A 16,588-nucleotide genomic window follows, 5' to 3' on the forward strand; every position below is an offset into this window, starting at 1 on the left:
TCATGACAATTGAAAGCCATGTACTCCGGAGTTGCGTGCCAGGTGAAAAGGAAATTATTATCATGATGGAGACCGCGTCGCGAAATGAAATCGTTAAGAGGCGAGTAAATCAGGCGAATGAGCTCGTTGGAGCCTCATAAGCATGGTTTCATTAGCGAGGCGTCAAAACGCCGCGAACTGGGTTAAAGAACTCAACTCTGACAGCTGCAGCGGGTGGCCAAAATCGGAATCAAAACACCATTTCATATTCAAATCAACTGCAGCTGGCAGTCTTTGATTTCGGTGAAATAGGAGGAGGAGTAGGAGGAGCGGCCGGCCATAAACTGCGCGATTGCATGCAGCAGCACTTAGAGCTCAGCCCAAAAATAAAATCACCGCCATTGTTGTAATCCCCCAGTGACACCTCAAGTCAGTCGCCGTGGGAAAATGTTGGAGAGGCAGAAGCGCAGTGGAGTTGGTGGAAAAAGGTGGGAAAGTCGGAAAGTTGGCGTGCGAAAACTGGCTAACTTCTTGGTGGCGCACACTGCCGCCATTCAGTTGGGATTTACGATCTGAGCGGTCAAGTTGTGGTGCGGCGAGCTGCGCTTGAATGGCGCCAATTGCGGTTCGGCGTGGTCGGAGGGATTGGGCTTGTGGCCAGCCGCTGGAGAAGGGTGTGCCCACCACGAGTGCTCCAAGTGTTCCCAAAGTGCAGACTCATTTAATGTTTAATTAAAGTGCAGCCCCCGATAAAAGGAAACTAACTATGGCGATTGCCTACGACTGGAAAAGCAGCGATGGGTAAGGAGGCAGTCTAGACAAGTTTTCTACTATCACAGTTTTACATTAAATATTTGGTATTAACTGACCCCGTTTAGCAGGTTCTTAAAGGGCTAACAAGTTAAAGTAGCACAAAAATCCTTTTCCTTTTATTGTGCTATAAATTGACCCAATTTAGTTCTTAAAGTTGTTTCATGTGTATACCTATGAAAGTCCTTATCCCCTATTTTACTAAGAAATATACTCACCAAATTTTCACTTTAAAGTGGCTTGTACTAAGTAAAACTTTGCTGAAAGGAAATACAGCAATATTTTATTAAAATTGTACAATTGGAAACAAAAATGCTTTTATCGGTTAACAAATATAAATAAACTGTTTTAATTTAACCCATTTTGTTACTTTTAAGCCGTTTTAATAAAATCAAAAGGACTTTAAACCCCTTTTTCCTTACGTGTTTGTTTTGCAACTGATTTAAAGTGAGCGTTGTTAGAACTAATCGAAATCCCGGTTGCGGCTGACCTTGTCTTGTTTTTTTTTGCTGTTAACATAATGGTGCATTCTTGTTTATTGCATTACGTATACGCCCTGTGGCGTGACTAGGCTGTGTAACAGCAATTAAATAGTCATAAATCTGCGTTTGTAATTATGTGTGTCCAGGTATCGCAATGGCCAACTGATTAGCATATTTAAATGGGTTGCGTTACGTTGGCCCGCTTTAAAAATAGCCAAAGGTCATTTGGCATTGTCAAGATTAGTCGTTCGCTGGACTTTCATTGCGAAGTCCCAAGACGTCTACCATGGGTCGAAAGTTCGTTCCGAAATTGGGTCAGACTGTGGGCCCCAGTTTCGTGCAGCCCTTTTATGTTCCTGTCTGTTTCCGCTTCTGGTTCTGATTCGGCCAGTGAATCACGCACACTCCCCCGCATCATGCAATGGAATGTGGATTACGGATAACTCAACATTTTGGCAGCCATCAATTATAATTACTAGGCTGGCACAAATGCTCCACACACGTGAGGGCTTTAACTTCGTTGCGAAAACTTGAAATGCCGATGTGTGCCGAAAGTAAGTACGCCAGCAACAGGTGTTTGTGGTCACATTTAGCCCGGATCCGGGCATAAAAAAGTGCAATTTGCATGCGCGCAGGTTCACCTTTGACTGGCAATCCTTGTGCATTTTTAATGGCTTGCTTGCCAACTCGCTGGGCGACGAGTCCTTGGCAATGCCTCAACAAAAAACTCATTTCCGGATATGGATTACCAAGGACCTCCGCCGAAGCGACTACGGGCGTTGTCAGGACTAACAAAAGTCGGCGATTCCGTGAGCTATTGATTGGCATTGATTGGTGTGGGCGAGGATTCATATATGACCAGGAGCAGTTTTGATAAAAAACGGGCATACAGCCTATATAATATTTTCCTACATTTTTTTTGGCTAGGAAATTGAAATAATTTGTATTGGTGCAATAAAAATTAGAGGAAATGAGCGCTATTTCTAATTTACTTCTTAAGGCCAATCTTTAAAGAATTTGTTTATCTCAAAATGGGATATATTTTAGAATACTTAATTCAAGGGATAGTCAACAGGCATTCAAATTTAAAATTTTTTTTTTCTACGAGTTGCAAACCCGAAAAAACCCTCAGATCGACCCTGTCTTGAACCACCAGCTGCTCCCGTCGAATCCAATAGACAATTTTCTAATTTGCAGCAATTTTATCCTTTTCCTATTCATTAGTTTGTTTACAAAGGTTTGTGAGTGTGCCTAGAAACATGGTCGAGGCACGCCATGGGCTGCAAATGGAAATGGAGGTACAGGTGGATGTGGATGTGGAGAAATGCCTTTAGTCAGAAGGCGTCTCCACCTCCGCCCCGCCGATCCCAGACATTATCCATTGCAATTGGAAAAGGTCGAGGGGAGATGGAACAGTTTGTGCCCCCGTTATTAAGGAACCTACCTGTTATTTGGTTGTGGTGGCGACCACCAGCGATAACCGTAACTTTTTCGCTCAGTTGGCAGTTAAAGACAAGACGAAGCGGATGTTCCTCGTAGATTCGGGGGATCCTAAACAGACTTTTACCATTCCGCAGCTTTGATGCCGACTTCGGCTGGAACCGCTCCTTCTCCGAGCCGGATCTCACAGCCAACCAGAAGCAGGGCGACCTCAGCCGGTTCGCCATCAAGCATCCGCACGAGTACATAGCCGTCGATGACCTCAAGTACTTCCGCCGCCGCCAGCCCGTCCATCTGCACACCCGGAGCAACGTGTGCCTCCACAGCGGCGATGAGCCAGTGCCCAGCTTCGGCTCTTTGAAGTCCGAGTACCGCAAGCAGTTCCGTGGCACCCAATCCCGTCCAAGATCCTTGCTGCGGCGCGCGACCTCGCTGCGTCTGGAGGGATTCATGCAGCTGCTGTCGGAGCACCAGGAGAAATACCACTGGTACACGCCCGAGGACCTGCGATTGTGAGTATACCATTACGTAACACTGAATTAATCATAGGAATTAATACAAGTTTAAGATATACATTTGTATCATTTCTATACAATAGCATTCGTTAGATTTGGTAATCCTTTAGCTTGTGGTTTTCTCTAAGGATCAGGTTTATATAAGCGAAAACGATACGTTTTTATAAAAGATTACAGGGCTTATATAGAAATTCACATAGGTCCAGTTGGGGTAATTACATACAAAAATTCGAACTTATGTTTAACTTTATATTTTAGTTTCATACATATATTTTTTATTATTTATTATCCAGATCAGTAAGAGTCTTAAAAAATTGCTCAAATCGATATTTTAGTTTTTTAATCTTAAAGCATACCTATCCTTAATGCTAATGTTTACCAACGAAAAGTTTCACTGCTATTTATTATAATGATTCTCTAAATATTCAATCAAATTTAAAGTAGAAAATCGATTATATTCAATCCGAGCAAATCGATTTGTGGTTGAATAAGGGCTAATCAAAAGTAATTTGGTTCCCCAGCTCCCGCACTTTCCCCGTTCGCAATCCGGAGAACCTGCAGTTGGGAGAGGGAGGCGGGGCCACTGATGGAATGAAGAACTCCTCGTACCTCATGCTGGACCCCAGCACCAAGATACTGCCGCGGGAGGTGTTCCTCGACGAGTCCGAGGTGGCGGCCAGGAGCCAGCCGAATGGCAAGCTGGCGGCGGACAAGTTCCGACGGGATGTGGCCGCCCAGGAGCAGCTGCGGTGTCACCTGCAGATGAGGGCCCAGGCCGTGGACAGGGAACAGCAGGGCCAGGTGCCCGAGCCCTCCGAGTACCGCCGCCAGTTCGTCCAGCAGTTCCCCGAGAAGGCGCACTCCATTCCCCAGATGAGCAGCATCAAGATCCAGGGCGAGTTCGTGGCCGTGCCGGAGTACAGGGACAGCTTCCGGATGTATGCCAACTACTCGAAGAGCGCCCCCATCAAGAAGGACGACAACCTGCGCGTCTCCGGCTCCGAGGCGGCCTGCGAGCCCAGTGCCGAGGTGCCGGAGTACCGCGACAAATTCATCGACCCACCCAAGCACGTGGCCAAAGAGAAGTCCCTCAAGACGGACGATCACCTGCGTCCGCGCGGGGAGTTCACCAAAGAGATTCCCGAATACCACGAGAGCTTCCGAGACCCGCAGATCACTGAGATGCCGGAACGGGGAAAGCCCCGGGAGCCCTTTCTCCGGCTGCGCGGCAAGATTGAGTTCAATCCGGAGTACAGGAACAACTACCAGGACTTTCCGCGCTCGCGTCCCGTCGTCCAGAAGCCCACCTCCTGCTTCCGGCTGCCCACCTCAGGCGTCACTCACCAGCCGGATGAGGAGCTGGAAGCGCCCGTCCTGGTGACAGTTCCTTCATCGGAGGTAACGGCCACGCCGGAATACCGCCGGGCGCAGTACAACTATCAGCTGAGGGAGCGCCCCAGGGAGATGGAAGGGGCTGCCGGAGGACCGGGGAATCTCCGCAAGAGCTCCGATTCCTCCCTGGAGGCGAGGCAACCGCAGGTTCAGATGCCCCACAAGCGCAGGACTTCGCGTCAGCGGCAAGCAAAGGAGACGGAGCAGCCGATGGCGACCAGGTTCGAGGACGTTGGCGGCAATGGGGCCAAGAAGCCCGCCAGATACGGCCGACGAGCCTCCGTCCTCCAGAACGCCGCCAGTTGCCGCGAGAACTCCTCGATCATCGAGGGGAATCCCAAGTACGCCGTGGGATGTCGCCGGGCCAAGCAGCCGGCCGGAAGTCAGACGCAGCCCGGAGCCTTCGTGGTGCTCGAGGAGCCCTGCAAGCCTTCCAACTGGATGAAGAAGACCTGGTACGACTCCTAGGTCCCGCATCTACGCCTAAACTAGAGTATTCTGTTTTAAATCTGTCTATTGTAAAGGAATAAATACAAAATCAAAAAAAAAAAAAAATCAATGGAAATATTTCAACAAGGTTCGAACTTTTAAGGTTGGCCGGTTTAAAGTTATTAACTTGACTAACAACCTTTTGTAGAAGAATAAATACAAATTGAAGGAAAATAATTCAACAAGCAGTACAAATTTCTAAAGTTGTTAGGGCTAAATTTAAGTTAATAACAACCTTCTCTGGAAAAATAAATACAAATTCACAGGAAATATTTCAACCACCAGTTTGATTTTCTAAAGTTGTTAGGGCCTACAGAAAAGTTAATAAAAACCTTTTCCGAAAGAAATAATCGACTGTTAAGTCTTAAGCATTTTAATATGCTTGATTTTGATCAGGTTATTTAGTTTTAACTTAAATTATACCTTGAAATTTTAAAATCTACCTCACTCATGGCGCAAAAAGGTAAACAAACAGGGAACTTCTCACCTCAAAAATGTTTGGCTCACTTTTATCTTATCTGCGATAGTGATTAAAAGAGAGCGGTTACTCATAGTGGTTCAGTATCACCGCGGATTTCGCAAGCTACAGATGCGAAGAGGGAGTTAATTGCACTGGATTCAGAAGGGGACTGCCACAGGAAGTCGAATCATGGCAGACACGGCGGTCCATGCCGCCAGTCCTCCGCCCCACATACTTGGTTACACCATTCGCAGTCGCACCCGGATTTGGGTTTCCTACATTGTGCCCACATGCCTGGGTCTCCTAGTTTACATAGTCCAATCTGCCTCGGATTTGGCTTTGGGTTGCCAGTACTTCAGACAGAAGGAGCCGGCACTGGGAGCTGGCACCCTGGTCCTGGTGATCCTTCCTCCGCTGATCACCTTCATCCTGGTGGCGGCTTCGAGGGAACAGCGGGAATGCGCCTGTTCGGACCGGAATAAATGCGCTGCCCTTGGCATTGGACTACTTAAGCTCTTGCTGTTCCCCCTCTTCGTGATTTACAGGTGAGTCGATGGGGCTGAATGTGGGTCACCACCGCAATTAACAACCTTTCCCGATAAGGTTTTCTACGCGCTTGTTTTGGGCCATCGAGGGACTCTTCCACGACGACGACGATGTGGAGCGCATGAAGTGCTTGGCCAAGGCCACGCAAACCTCCAACATCGAGCTGTATCTCTTGATCCAAGCCTACGCACAGGCAGCTCCCCAAATCATCCTGCAGCTGTACCACATGCTCAGCCAGGATTTGTTCCGGAACTATGAGACTTGTGAGAAATTTATCAATGCCCAAAACCATCTTGATATTTATTTGGATCCCCTCTTTCAGCTGCTGTTCAGGCCATGTCCCTGGTGTTCTCGGCCATTGATCTGGCCGCCATAACCACTAGTTACCACAGGATAGAGAGCCAGCGGAGGGTGGGTCGCCATTATCCCTGGGCCACGCCCCAGCAGGTGGACACCCATCGCTGCCAGTTGGAGCAAAACGAACGCCTCTGCTGCGAGGCAGAGCGAAAGAAGCGGGAGTCGGAACGAACCATCACTAGCTTCCCGGAGTCGGACAAGATCATGGAGAACTTTCGGGCCCGCAGGTCACTGAGAATTCCAGGCGAAGCCACCCACGAGCTGCACATTCGGGGGGAAGATGAGGTGGACAACGATGGTTTGGAGCAGCTGGAAACGCGGGCATTGCTGCACTCTGGACCCAAGGACAATGCCACGGATGAGGAGAAGATACAGGGCGCCAGGCCCAAGTTAAAGGTGAGATACGAGGACCTGGGGGATTTGGACACCATCGAGGTTTTGGACAGCATTCCCGAGACACCGGCGCCCCCACCTCCACCCAAAACAGCGCCACCTGAGTTGCCTGTTCGGAGGGCAGCAGAAGATGATCCTCCAGCGCCTGATTTGCGACGAACCATGTCGGACAATGACCCCCGAAAGAGTCGTCGCATCACCAGACCTCTGTCCCAGCTGGAAACCTTTAAGGACATGCTCCTGGTTAACGCGCAGCTGTTCATCAAGGATAATGTCCCACATCCACCCAAGCTGCTGATGGGCAAGGTCAAGGAAGAGGATCCAGAGGAGCAGAGGGTACTGATTCCACAGTCACCGAAGCCATCTCCACTGACACCCAAGGACGTGGTGGACTTTTACTTCCCGCGACCCACCAAGATAGTGAATGGCATCCAGCAGGATGACTTCGCCGGCAGGACAGTGTCCTTCTTCGGATGGATTGCCTTCATCACCATGAGGATGCTGGCCCTGTCCACCTTCTGTGTCTTCTACCCGAGGGCCTTCATCATCCTGGTCGGAGTGCATTACGCCCTCATGCTGGGCTGCCTAGCCCTGGAGACCCGATGTCGTGGTGGCTGGAGTCGCAACCTGTTCCTCCTGCTCCTCGCCTACATATACATCTTTGTGCTGATGGAATTCCGGGTGTGCTTCAAGAACATCCGGCTGTGGTACGGTGGTTATCTGGTGCTCACTTTGGTGGAAAACATAACCATTTCATCCATTTGGTATACAAACGAGGAGTTCGAGTCCTGGTGGTTCGGCTTCATCTGGGAGTGGATCGTCTACAGTGGAGTCCTGTTTCTGGCCACCTTAATCGTCTACTACTGGATCCTGCGACCCAAGGAAGTGTCGCTAATAGTGGAGGACGACTCGCCAGCGGATCAGGCGGCGACTCCAGAGGAGCAGGCCGTTGCCTAGCATTGACCAGGTTGTTTGTTGGATCGAAGTAGCTGTAGCTTGTTAGCCGTCAGTCTGTTACTGGCAAACGAATAAATTATTTACCCTTGTATTAGTACCAAACTATTGCAAGACTTGTTGTGAAATGGTTGATCGTGGCAATAACTTGGTACTCCCAGTGGGTCCATGCACCTCGGAGCTCACAGAATCGCAGGCCAGCTATGCTCCCCCCAAAATCAAGAAAGTTTTGCGTAAGTTTGGTTTAGTTGGATGCTAGAATTCTGTTGATGCTCTAATTCACTAGCCACTAGGGGAAATCGGATGGAGCAGTTCCTTTGGCAAGAGCTCTTCGCGGAGTACAACCGACAGGCTTCCGTTCCGGTTGACCTGGGGGAGGACCGCACGGAGTACTACGACCAATTCTGCAAGGATGTGCCGCCAAAGAACGAGGAGACCGAGGAGGTCCTGATCAACAAGTACCCGCTGTATTGCACCTCGGCCGTTACCGTGTGGAACCACGATGGAGATGTCACCAGGACCTTTAAGAGAAAATATTCCATAACCAAACCCATTCATGAGTGCACCGAAAAGTTTGCACTTTAAAAGTATCTTCTCCGAATTAAGCTGTGTAAAATTGTTACCTTTTCTAAACATAAGGTCCCAAAACAGCTACTACCTCTTTTGAATTGAAATATAATTATCCTGGCAACTCAAACGATTCTTTTAAGATTAAGTAATTTCCTTAGTCTAATTAGGATTTTAAAAATGCAGTCGAATTGTAATTATACTGCAGTCAAACCAAAAATGTATAATTATTTCTGTTTTTTGATCAAAACCCCGGGAAATAATTGTCTGATGTTGGAATGTCATACCTCGTTGAATTCGTTATGAAATTTCCAATCGGGTGGCATTCACAGCTAAAAAATTTCAAATCAGTCGATTTTTGGCAAATATTAATGATGTAACCCCTTATCAGAAATGCCAAAAACCGGAGATCCGGAAAAACCCACTTTTATTTCGGTTCTTTGATCAAAACCCTGGGAAATGATTGTCAGATGTTGGAATGCCACACCTCGTTGAATTCGTTATAAAATTTCCAATCGGGTGGCATTCACAGCTAAAAAATTTCAAATCAGTCGATTTTTGGCAAATTTAATATTTATATATATATGATATATATATGATATATATATGATATATATAATTATCAAAAATGCCAAAATCCGGAGATCCGGAAAAACCCACTTTTATTTCGGTTTTTTTATCAAAACCCTCGAAAATAATTGTCAGATAATGGAATGCCATACCTCGTTGAATTCGTTATAAAATTTCCAATCGGATGGCATTCACAGCTAAAAAATTTCAAATCAGTCGATTTTTGGCAAATATTAATGATGTAACCCCTTATCAAAAATGCCAAAATCTGAAGATCCGGAAAAACCCACTTTTATTTCGGTTTTTTTATCAAAACCCTGGGAAAAAATGGTCAGATGTTGGAATGCCATACATCACTGAATTCGTTATAAAATTTCCAATCGGATGGCATTCACAGCTAAAAAATTTCAAATCAGTCGATTTTTGGCAAATATTAATGATGTAACCCCTTATCAAAAATGCCAAAATCTGAAGATCCGGAAAAACCCACTTTTATTTCGGTTTTTTTATCAAAACCCTGGGAAAAAATGGTCAGATGTTGGAATGCCATACATCACTGAATTCGTTATAAAATTTCCAATCGGATGGCATTCACAGCTAAAAAATTTCAAATCAGTCGATTTTTGGCAAAATCCGAAGATCCTGAAAAACCCACTTTAATTTCGGTTTTTTTTATCAAAACCCTGGGAAATAATTGTCAGATGTTGGAATGCCATACATCACTAAATTCGTTATAAAATTTCCAATCGGATAGCATTCACAGCTAAAAAATTTAATTTCATTTTTTTCACCTATTTAATCTGAGTATATAATTAATTTATTTATTATGAGTTTATTTAAAAGCGACTGATATAACCATTCGTTGGTGCAGTGGAAACGACTTGCTGAATATAGGAAAACCTTGGAAACGTATTCAAAACATATGTATTAGACAAAAAATGCTTAAATTCTTCAGAAACTTCTACCGATCAGAATGATGTAAAATATTCAAGCATATACTTTTATTTATTTTTAAATATATATTTCAGCATTTAAATTAGTAAGTGCATTTGAAATAGTTAACAGCGCGCAAAAACTGGAGTGGAATCGTTAACAGTGGCACTCATCGATACACCGATGTCTGAAAACATCGATAAAAGCGATATCATCGAATCTTCCCACCTCTAACCGCTGACGTGTATTAAGTATCGGTGGACCAGGCGGTGATTTTTGAGCGATTGCATTTTATTTTCCTATAGAATTTAAGCGGCGTGTGGAAGCGCAACGACCAAATAGGAAAATGTTCAAGTTAGGTGCGTAAGTTGGGCGGTGTTTCGAACGAAAATTGTGGCTTTTAGGCCGCCTTTTAGAAAAACGCCGGCTGCCAACTCGCAGCCCTCTCTAGCTGTCTCTGTCTGATTCTCGTGGTTAAGCGATTGCCGGCGACTTGGAATTCATGGTTTTTCCGATTCCGCTTCACCCCCAGGTCTGATCGTCCTCTGCGTAATGGTCGCCTGTGGGCCGACGTGGAGCGCACGCACCGTGGACAGCCACTTGGGGCAGAAGGATCTCACCCGCCTGCAAAAAGTGTTCGTGGACGGATTCGGCTCCAGCGACCTGCAGTCCATCTTCTTCTCCAGCCTCAACATCCAACTAACCGACGCCACCCAGAAGGAGCCACTGTGCAAGAAGATTGCCTCGCTGCATGCAGAATCCAAGCTGAACGTGGGTTCTCCTATACACGCCCATATGTCTGTACCCATGTTTATGCTCCTTTGACTCCTTGCAGAGCTTCGAAAAGGACTACTACTACATTGGCGCTAGCCGGAACCTGGGCTGCACCGCGAAAATTGACGAGGGTCTCCTATCCAAGGTGTACGGTTCCCTGACCACTGAGTTGGGCAGCTCCCAGGAAATCTTCTACCGCGTGGTTACCCACAAAGTGCTCGGCGTGGAGATCAATGAAGCCGCTCAGGCAAAACTAGTAAAGCGTCTGCAGGAACTGCTCAAAAAGGATGACACGCTCAGCGGTCTGGGCTACGCCTTCAATGTTGCACCGCTTCTCGGGGCCGGTGCCTCCTTCATCGCCAATCGCGTTGAGGATGCCATCGTGCAGGCGGACGAAGTGGACGGCAAGCTACTGCAATTCGAAGGTGGCCTTAGTATCACTTCCCTGATCATTAATGGTGCTTTCGGCGTAAGCAAGACCTTCAACAAACCCCTGCCAGTTACTGCTGATCAGGCTGTCAAGTTTGCCAACTACTTCCTTAGCCGGCGCTCCGTCCAAACCGCCAAGGGAGCTCATGTGCTGATCGAGGCGCTAAAGACCATAAGTGGAGCCGATAAGATTGCCCCTGTTTGCGTCCAGCTCATTGGCAATGGCCAGCTGGAGGCTAAGTCGCCCACGCTGAATGTGGCTGTTGTTGACCTTCTCGGTAAGCCTTTGACTCCTTCCCCTAAAGCTGTCAGTGCCAAGGTGATCCTGAAGAAGGACAGCTCTGTGCTGGCTGAGAAGATCGCAGTGGCCTCGAAATCCTCTGACAAGACCACCTACGTGGCTGATTTGACCAGCTTGAAGCCAGGTCGTGGCATCTACCAGGCGGAGTTAAATGCTGATGGAGTCTACACGCAGACCTTGCAGTTCAAGGTTCTCGGACGCGTCAAGGTTCAATCTCTGGAGGTGGGCATTGCCGAATCTGATGCCAGCGCAGCCACCCGCAAGCAGAGCGTGACGTATCCAGGTAAACTTCAGGAGGTTCTCTCAGCGGACAGCACCCAGAAGTTGCTCCTGAAGGCCGCGCTGGTGGAGGAGTCCAACGGCAAGCCCTTGGCTGTTCATCAGGCCTTTGTGCGTCTGCTTAACAAGAAAACCGACAAGGAGATTATCTTTGTGGCCGAACAAGATAGCAGCAAGTCCTACAAGTTTGACATGGATGTGGGCAACAATGGCAAGAACTTCAACTATCAGAGCGGCACCTACAGCATCTACTTGACCGTAGGCGATGCCTCTCTGTCCAACTCCTTCGAGTGGCTGGTGGCTGAGGTCCAACTGAAATTCAACGAGGAGAAGGGTGAGAATGCTAGCAATTAAACTTAGATGTGCATATTTAACCACTTCCTAATCTGCTTACAGAAGTAAAGCCAAAGACTACTTCGGGTCCACTGCCTGAGATTGTCCATCAGTTCCGTGTGCCTGACAAGCGCCCGCCTCGCATTGTGTCGGACATCTTCACCGGGCTATGCATCACCCCGCTGGTGCTGCTATTCGTTTTTTGGGGAAAGCTTGGTATCAATGTGTCCAACCTGACGCTGGCGCCCAGCACGATCGGATTCCACCTCGGCTTCGGTGGCATTCTGGTGCTGTTCTTCGTCTTCTGGCTGCAACTCAACATGTTCCAAACACTGCGTTTGCTGATCCCCATCGCAGTATTCACATTCCTGGCCGGGAACCGATTGCTGAGGCGTCTTTACGCACAACGTAACTCAAAGCCAAGTGCGTCGTAAGTCCGTTCATCACAGTACGAAGTCAATAAGTAAGCTACTCGCTATCTTGCAACACCATCAGAAAACAAACTTTAATAAAGCGATTTAGTTAAGCCCAAACACACTATATAAACTCCCTTTAGATTATTTCTTGAAGAATTTATTTGTGTATAATTTTACAGCCTAGTTTCAACTGCGCAAGCAATGACATCATTAATGCACATCAATATTGTCTTTTAGACCAATTGCTAAGCAGAACAGTTGTAAAATACAAAAACAATACAAACATATAGGTATATTTACAATTATAACAAAACTCTTTCCGAGGAATAAGTTTGAATCTAAAGGTGTGCCTTCATGAATGGCTTCAAGTACTTGTGGAATGCTGCGTTCACGGGCTCCTTGTTCAGCGGATTTTTCTTCGTGGACTCGAAGATGTGTTCGTACACGTTGCCATCGTAGGCACCCAGGGCGGAATCAAGTACGCGATCGTGCAGATCGAAGCTGTCCACCAGTGTGACGGCATTTGGACGAAGTCGCTTCAAGCAATTTTCTAGGCGAACCTCCAGTTGCGTGACGTCTTGATCAGTCAGATCAATGAACTATGAATCGAGAAGATTAATTTTAATGAAAAAACTGAAATTATTTGGAAATCCTACCCGCAAGAAGTCGCCAATACGGTTGAGGCAGGCGTCCACCAGATACAGCTCCAGCACAACCTTCAGGACATCAGCCAGGGCGGGCGAGACATTGCGGGACAGGGCGAACAGTTCCGTGTATGCAGTCTGGGCCAGGAAGGCACGTCCATGTAGCTATAAGAGATGTAAATGTGAGTATTATAATATTTAAACTAATTCAAAAAGATCTCATTTGCACTTACATCTGCCGCCGCTGTCAAGAATGTGCCACACAGATTGGCTGCCACCTCAGTTCCATGCCCTTGCTTGCGACGCAGTTCAATCTGCTCATAGGCAATCCGGGTTTTGCTAAAACACATTTCTAGGATTAAATATCTTCAAAGGATTTTAGTTCCCAGACTTTACTTACTTGGCGGCCACGAACTGGAATGCCTTTACAATAGACTCCAGTGATCCATCAAAGTTAACGAACTTCTTTTGGTTGACTGCATCATTAATGTAGGAAACAGTGGGCACCAGCTTTTCTCCGTTCAGAGCCTGACCATAAACCTTTACCAGGTAGCGGGCAGTCTGCAGAAGCATCACAGTGTTCTCCCCCTCATAAGTGCAAACAGCCGTAGTCATGCCGTAAATAGTGGGGAAGTTGGAGCAGTCCATGTAACCATGTCCACCACAAGACAGACGACATGTTTCCACGCCCGCGGTGGCATCAGCGCTGCAAATGGCCTTCAGGCAGCAGGACAGTGCATGCATCTCGGGCAGACGGTCCAGGTTGCCCTGCTCAATCTCGCCAGAAATCACGTTGTACATGTTCCAGATACCATCACCCGTGGTCTTGAACACAATGGACTTAGCTATCTGGGGGAATACCTTTAGCTGCTGTGTGGTGTGGTCCATGATCTGTGGCTCCGGCTGGTTTGGATCAATGGGACTCTGACGACGGACAGCCGAGTACCGAGTGGCAATGGTGGATGCCTTTGCCAAGCTCTGAGCGGTATCACGGATAAGAGCACAACGTACAAACATCTGTTAAGGAAGAAAACGACTATGAGTATACCTTAAAGAAATACAAACTGGCAGGCTTACCATAGTTCCGTAGGTGAGTACACTGTTCTTGGGCGCCACATAGGTGCCATCAGGCAGAACCTGCTGGTTCTTCATCAGCATGTTGTTCAAAGGCACACGAACGTTCTTCAGTCCCAGGTAGCCATTGTTCACGCCCTTCATGCCCAGCTTGGTACCAATATCGCCAATATCAATTCCGGGCATTGGGCTGTGTGTGTCGGAATCCCTCAGCTGGACAATAAACGGGGCCAGGCCACGGAACTCGCCCTTGGTGTAGAGCTGAGCCACCACAACCGCATGGTTGGCAGTGTGTCCCACTGGGAATCAAAGGATTTGTTACAACTTCGGATCCTAAAAAGTAAGGAAAACTTACATCCTCCTGGCCACCACTTGTAGGCACTAAGTGATGGAGTATTTATCACAAACTCCTGGGTTGTGGCATCGTAGTCAGCCCGGGTTTCCAGACCACGCAGGAAAGTTCCGTGTCCCAGTTCTGTCTGGGCATATGTGCCAATAATTTCACAGTCCCAGGCCTTGCTCAGCCACTCCACCTGCTGGTCCATTGTTCCTTGGCCCATGATGGTGGGCACAAACATCACGTAGTGCAGGGCAAGAGGATTGCCCTCCTTTAAAATCGCGGCTCCCAAGGATCCACCAAGCAGGGCACTGTAAAAGAATAATGATTTCAATCTAATATCCATAATGGTTTGATTAAAGGCTCTCTTACTTGTATGTATCCACTCCATCCTCGCCATCAGCACGAAGCTTGCGGATCTTTTCCCCAATGATGCAGGCTTTCCTGAGACTGTGTTCATAGAGCTCCTTGTGTGACAAATAGGAGATGGGCAGGTCATCCTGAAGGGCAGGATCTTCCAAAAACAGCTTCTCTGTTTTAATTAAAAAGAAAGTATTTTAGATAAGACGGACTAATAGAAACAAAGAAAGGGATTTAACATTTTTTAAAGTTTTGTAAAGATAAGCATTTTCCAATTCTGCTGCATAATCATGAGTGGTCATTATTCTTCACCTATTTACCGGTGTTACCGGGCATTGTCCATTTATGATCCCTTGTACGACCGGGCAAATCTGTCAGATAAACCTATCAGCTAAACCATTTTCAAGTGGCTCTAAAAAAAGATGGGGCGGCATAGCCGCAAACATCCAAAGTACACGGCAACACAGATTGATCAAGATTCGTTCGAAGTTCAAAGATTTGTAATATAAGCTGACTAATCGGTACTAATTAACTTGTAGCAGTTTGTTTATTCGGAATACATAATTAATGAACTCTGAACTAATGAATGAATGGACAGAGAAGAAGCGTAGCAAAACAAAGAGTGATAGAGTTGCGAATTATGGGAGTTTATCACGATTCAAAAGTTATGATCTGATTTGAATATTGTAAATCAATACGTATCAATTATTCTGAGATTTTTAATTTTACATTTGTAAAAAATGACAGTTTTCATCTGCTTTGTCCATATAAACAATTTTAAACCATTTTAATATAGAGGGTGTTTACGTTCATCTTGTCTATTTTGAAAACAAGACTGAAGATATGTTTAAGCCTAGTTTAATTGCCAAGTCATGCTTCTGGCACAATTTCTTGCTAGTCGCTTGGGAAACGCGATTGCGCCAAGCTTAGATAAAGCTTTGGACGACCGGTTAATGTGAATTAGTGGGGTCACCAGCGGAGCTTGCGATCCGGGCTTCCCGTAAGCTCACCCAGGGTCTTCTTCTCCTTGTACTGCTCCTCGCCGCCCGCCCACAGGACGGAGAACTCCCGGGGATTGAAGGTGGCCGTGTTGCGCTCCTTCTGCAGGTCGGGATTCACTTTCTTGGCTGGCATCTTGACGCAGTAATCAGGTATTCAAGTGATCAAGTCACGTAAACAAGTTCTGAGTTGTGGATTAATGAGGCACCCCAAGGCGTCTTTCTTCGGTGAATAACGCGCACTGACTGATTGCTGGGGGAATTCGAATTGCGCTCTGTGGTCAGGTTCGAGTGCTCCGCGGCTGGATAAGATTAGTGCTGCTGATCTGATCCTAAAAATCGGAATCTAATCGGGGATGCAGGCCTTGGGCGACGTGAACTTTAACCGTGAAAATACACATGTAAAAAGTTGGCTTTTGTGTAGAAATAATCGTTAGCACAATTATTATTCACTGGCGATTGTTGTTGGACTACATTCTATACTAAATACACAATATAAATACCCTACACATTGAGCTATGTGCAGCGCTTACATGAGATTTGCCCAGCACGTGAGAAAATGTTCTTTGGGTGGCTGTCTTTTAAAGATATCTTGTCTATATTAATACTTAAAGGCCGTTATATATTACACTTTTATTTTAAATCACTTCAAGCTGTTAATCCATCACTTTATTACTAAATAGGGTGTTCAAGTCTCGCCTTTAAAACAAATTTATTTTTGTTGTTAAGCAGCTCTTTGTTTGTATTGTGACGAAA

General features: G+C 46.6%; 5 protein-coding genes across 5 annotated transcripts; 4 read left to right on the top strand and 1 right to left on the bottom strand.

The window, feature by feature from the left end:
* The first annotated feature begins 16 nt into the window (after positions 1–16).
* LOC108042395 lies at positions 17–5,173 on the top strand. The gene is made up of 3 exons (XM_017120647.2): positions 17–780; positions 2,849–3,223; positions 3,748–5,173. Exons 1-3 carry the CDS (start codon positions 746–748, stop codon positions 5,084–5,086), a joined length of 1,749 nt encoding a protein of 582 aa, XP_016976136.1. The 5' UTR covers positions 17–745; the 3' UTR covers positions 5,087–5,173.
* A 515-nt stretch (positions 5,174–5,688) lies between these two features.
* LOC108042436 lies at positions 5,689–7,916 on the top strand. The gene is made up of 3 exons (XM_017120696.2): positions 5,689–6,112; positions 6,171–6,376; positions 6,436–7,916. Exons 1-3 carry the CDS (start codon positions 5,757–5,759, stop codon positions 7,818–7,820), a joined length of 1,947 nt encoding a protein of 648 aa, XP_016976185.1. The 5' UTR covers positions 5,689–5,756; the 3' UTR covers positions 7,821–7,916.
* Positions 7,851–8,514, top strand: LOC108042437. Its single transcript, XM_017120697.2, has 2 exons — positions 7,851–8,050; positions 8,104–8,514. The coding sequence occupies exons 1-2, from the start codon at positions 7,945–7,947 to the stop codon at positions 8,400–8,402; spliced, it is 405 nt and encodes a 134-aa protein (XP_016976186.1). The 5' UTR covers positions 7,851–7,944; the 3' UTR covers positions 8,403–8,514.
* A 1,592-nt stretch (positions 8,515–10,106) lies between these two features.
* On the top strand, positions 10,107–12,536 carry LOC108042417 (dolichyl-diphosphooligosaccharide--protein glycosyltransferase subunit 2). Its single transcript, XM_017120674.2, has 4 exons — positions 10,107–10,246; positions 10,420–10,658; positions 10,723–12,004; positions 12,067–12,536. Exons 1-4 carry the CDS (start codon positions 10,234–10,236, stop codon positions 12,435–12,437), a joined length of 1,905 nt encoding a protein of 634 aa, XP_016976163.1. The 5' UTR covers positions 10,107–10,233; the 3' UTR covers positions 12,438–12,536.
* Positions 12,537–12,560: 24 nt separating this feature from the next.
* On the bottom strand, positions 12,561–16,561 carry LOC108042416 (probable peroxisomal acyl-coenzyme A oxidase 1). Its single transcript, XM_017120673.1, has 8 exons — positions 15,845–16,561; positions 14,847–15,006; positions 14,493–14,785; positions 14,141–14,436; positions 13,464–14,080; positions 13,297–13,402; positions 13,076–13,228; positions 12,561–13,018 (listed from the first exon to the last, which is right to left on the bottom strand). Exons 1-8 carry the CDS (start codon positions 15,966–15,968, stop codon positions 12,758–12,760), a joined length of 2,010 nt encoding a protein of 669 aa, XP_016976162.1. The 5' UTR covers positions 15,969–16,561; the 3' UTR covers positions 12,561–12,757.
* Between the last annotated feature and the right edge of the window lie 27 nt (positions 16,562–16,588).

Source organism: Drosophila rhopaloa, unplaced genomic scaffold, assembly GCF_018152115.1.
Source record: "Drosophila rhopaloa isolate 14029-0021.01 unplaced genomic scaffold, ASM1815211v1 contig_115, whole genome shotgun sequence".
Taxonomy (NCBI): Eukaryota; Metazoa; Arthropoda; class Insecta; order Diptera; family Drosophilidae; genus Drosophila; species Drosophila rhopaloa.

What these genes read in the sequence shown, in the direction of transcription:
- LOC108042395 (XM_017120647.2), top strand. Translation starts at nt 746, where the DNA reads ATGGCGATTGCCTACGACTGGAAAAGCAGCGATGG. An exon ending in GACTGGAAAAGCAGCGATGG is followed by an intron (nt 781 to 2,848) that starts GTAAGGAGGCAG and finishes ACCATTCCGCAG; the next exon opens with CTTTGATGCCGACTTCGGCT. An exon ending in ACGCCCGAGGACCTGCGATT is followed by an intron (nt 3,224 to 3,747) that starts GTGAGTATACCA and finishes TTGGTTCCCCAG; the next exon opens with CTCCCGCACTTTCCCCGTTC.
- LOC108042436 (XM_017120696.2), top strand. Translation starts at nt 5,757, where the DNA reads ATGGCAGACACGGCGGTCCATGCCGCCAGTCCTCCGCCCCACATACTT. An exon ending in CCCCTCTTCGTGATTTACAG is followed by an intron (nt 6,113 to 6,170) that starts GTGAGTCGATGG and finishes TTTCCCGATAAG; the next exon opens with GTTTTCTACGCGCTTGTTTT. An exon ending in GTTCCGGAACTATGAGACTT is followed by an intron (nt 6,377 to 6,435) that starts GTGAGAAATTTA and finishes CCCCTCTTTCAG; the next exon opens with CTGCTGTTCAGGCCATGTCC.
- LOC108042437 (XM_017120697.2), top strand. Translation starts at nt 7,945, where the DNA reads ATGGTTGATCGTGGCAATAACTTGGTACTCCCAGTGGGTCCATGCACC. An exon ending in CAAAATCAAGAAAGTTTTGC is followed by an intron (nt 8,051 to 8,103) that starts GTAAGTTTGGTT and finishes CTAATTCACTAG; the next exon opens with CCACTAGGGGAAATCGGATG.
- LOC108042417 (XM_017120674.2), top strand. An exon ending in ATGCAGAATCCAAGCTGAAC is followed by an intron (nt 10,659 to 10,722) that starts GTGGGTTCTCCT and finishes GACTCCTTGCAG; the next exon opens with AGCTTCGAAAAGGACTACTA. An exon ending in GAAATTCAACGAGGAGAAGG is followed by an intron (nt 12,005 to 12,066) that starts GTGAGAATGCTA and finishes ATCTGCTTACAG; the next exon opens with AAGTAAAGCCAAAGACTACT.
- LOC108042416 (XM_017120673.1), bottom strand. Translation starts at nt 15,968, where the DNA reads ATGCCAGCCAAGAAAGTGAATCCCGACCTGCAGAAGGAGCGCAACACG. An exon ending in GATGGAGTGGATACATACAA is followed by an intron (nt 14,786 to 14,846) that starts GTAAGAGAGCCT and finishes ATTCTTTTACAG; the next exon opens with TGCCCTGCTTGGTGGATCCT. An exon ending in CAAGTGGTGGCCAGGAGGAT is followed by an intron (nt 14,437 to 14,492) that starts GTAAGTTTTCCT and finishes TTTGATTCCCAG; the next exon opens with TGGGACACACTGCCAACCAT.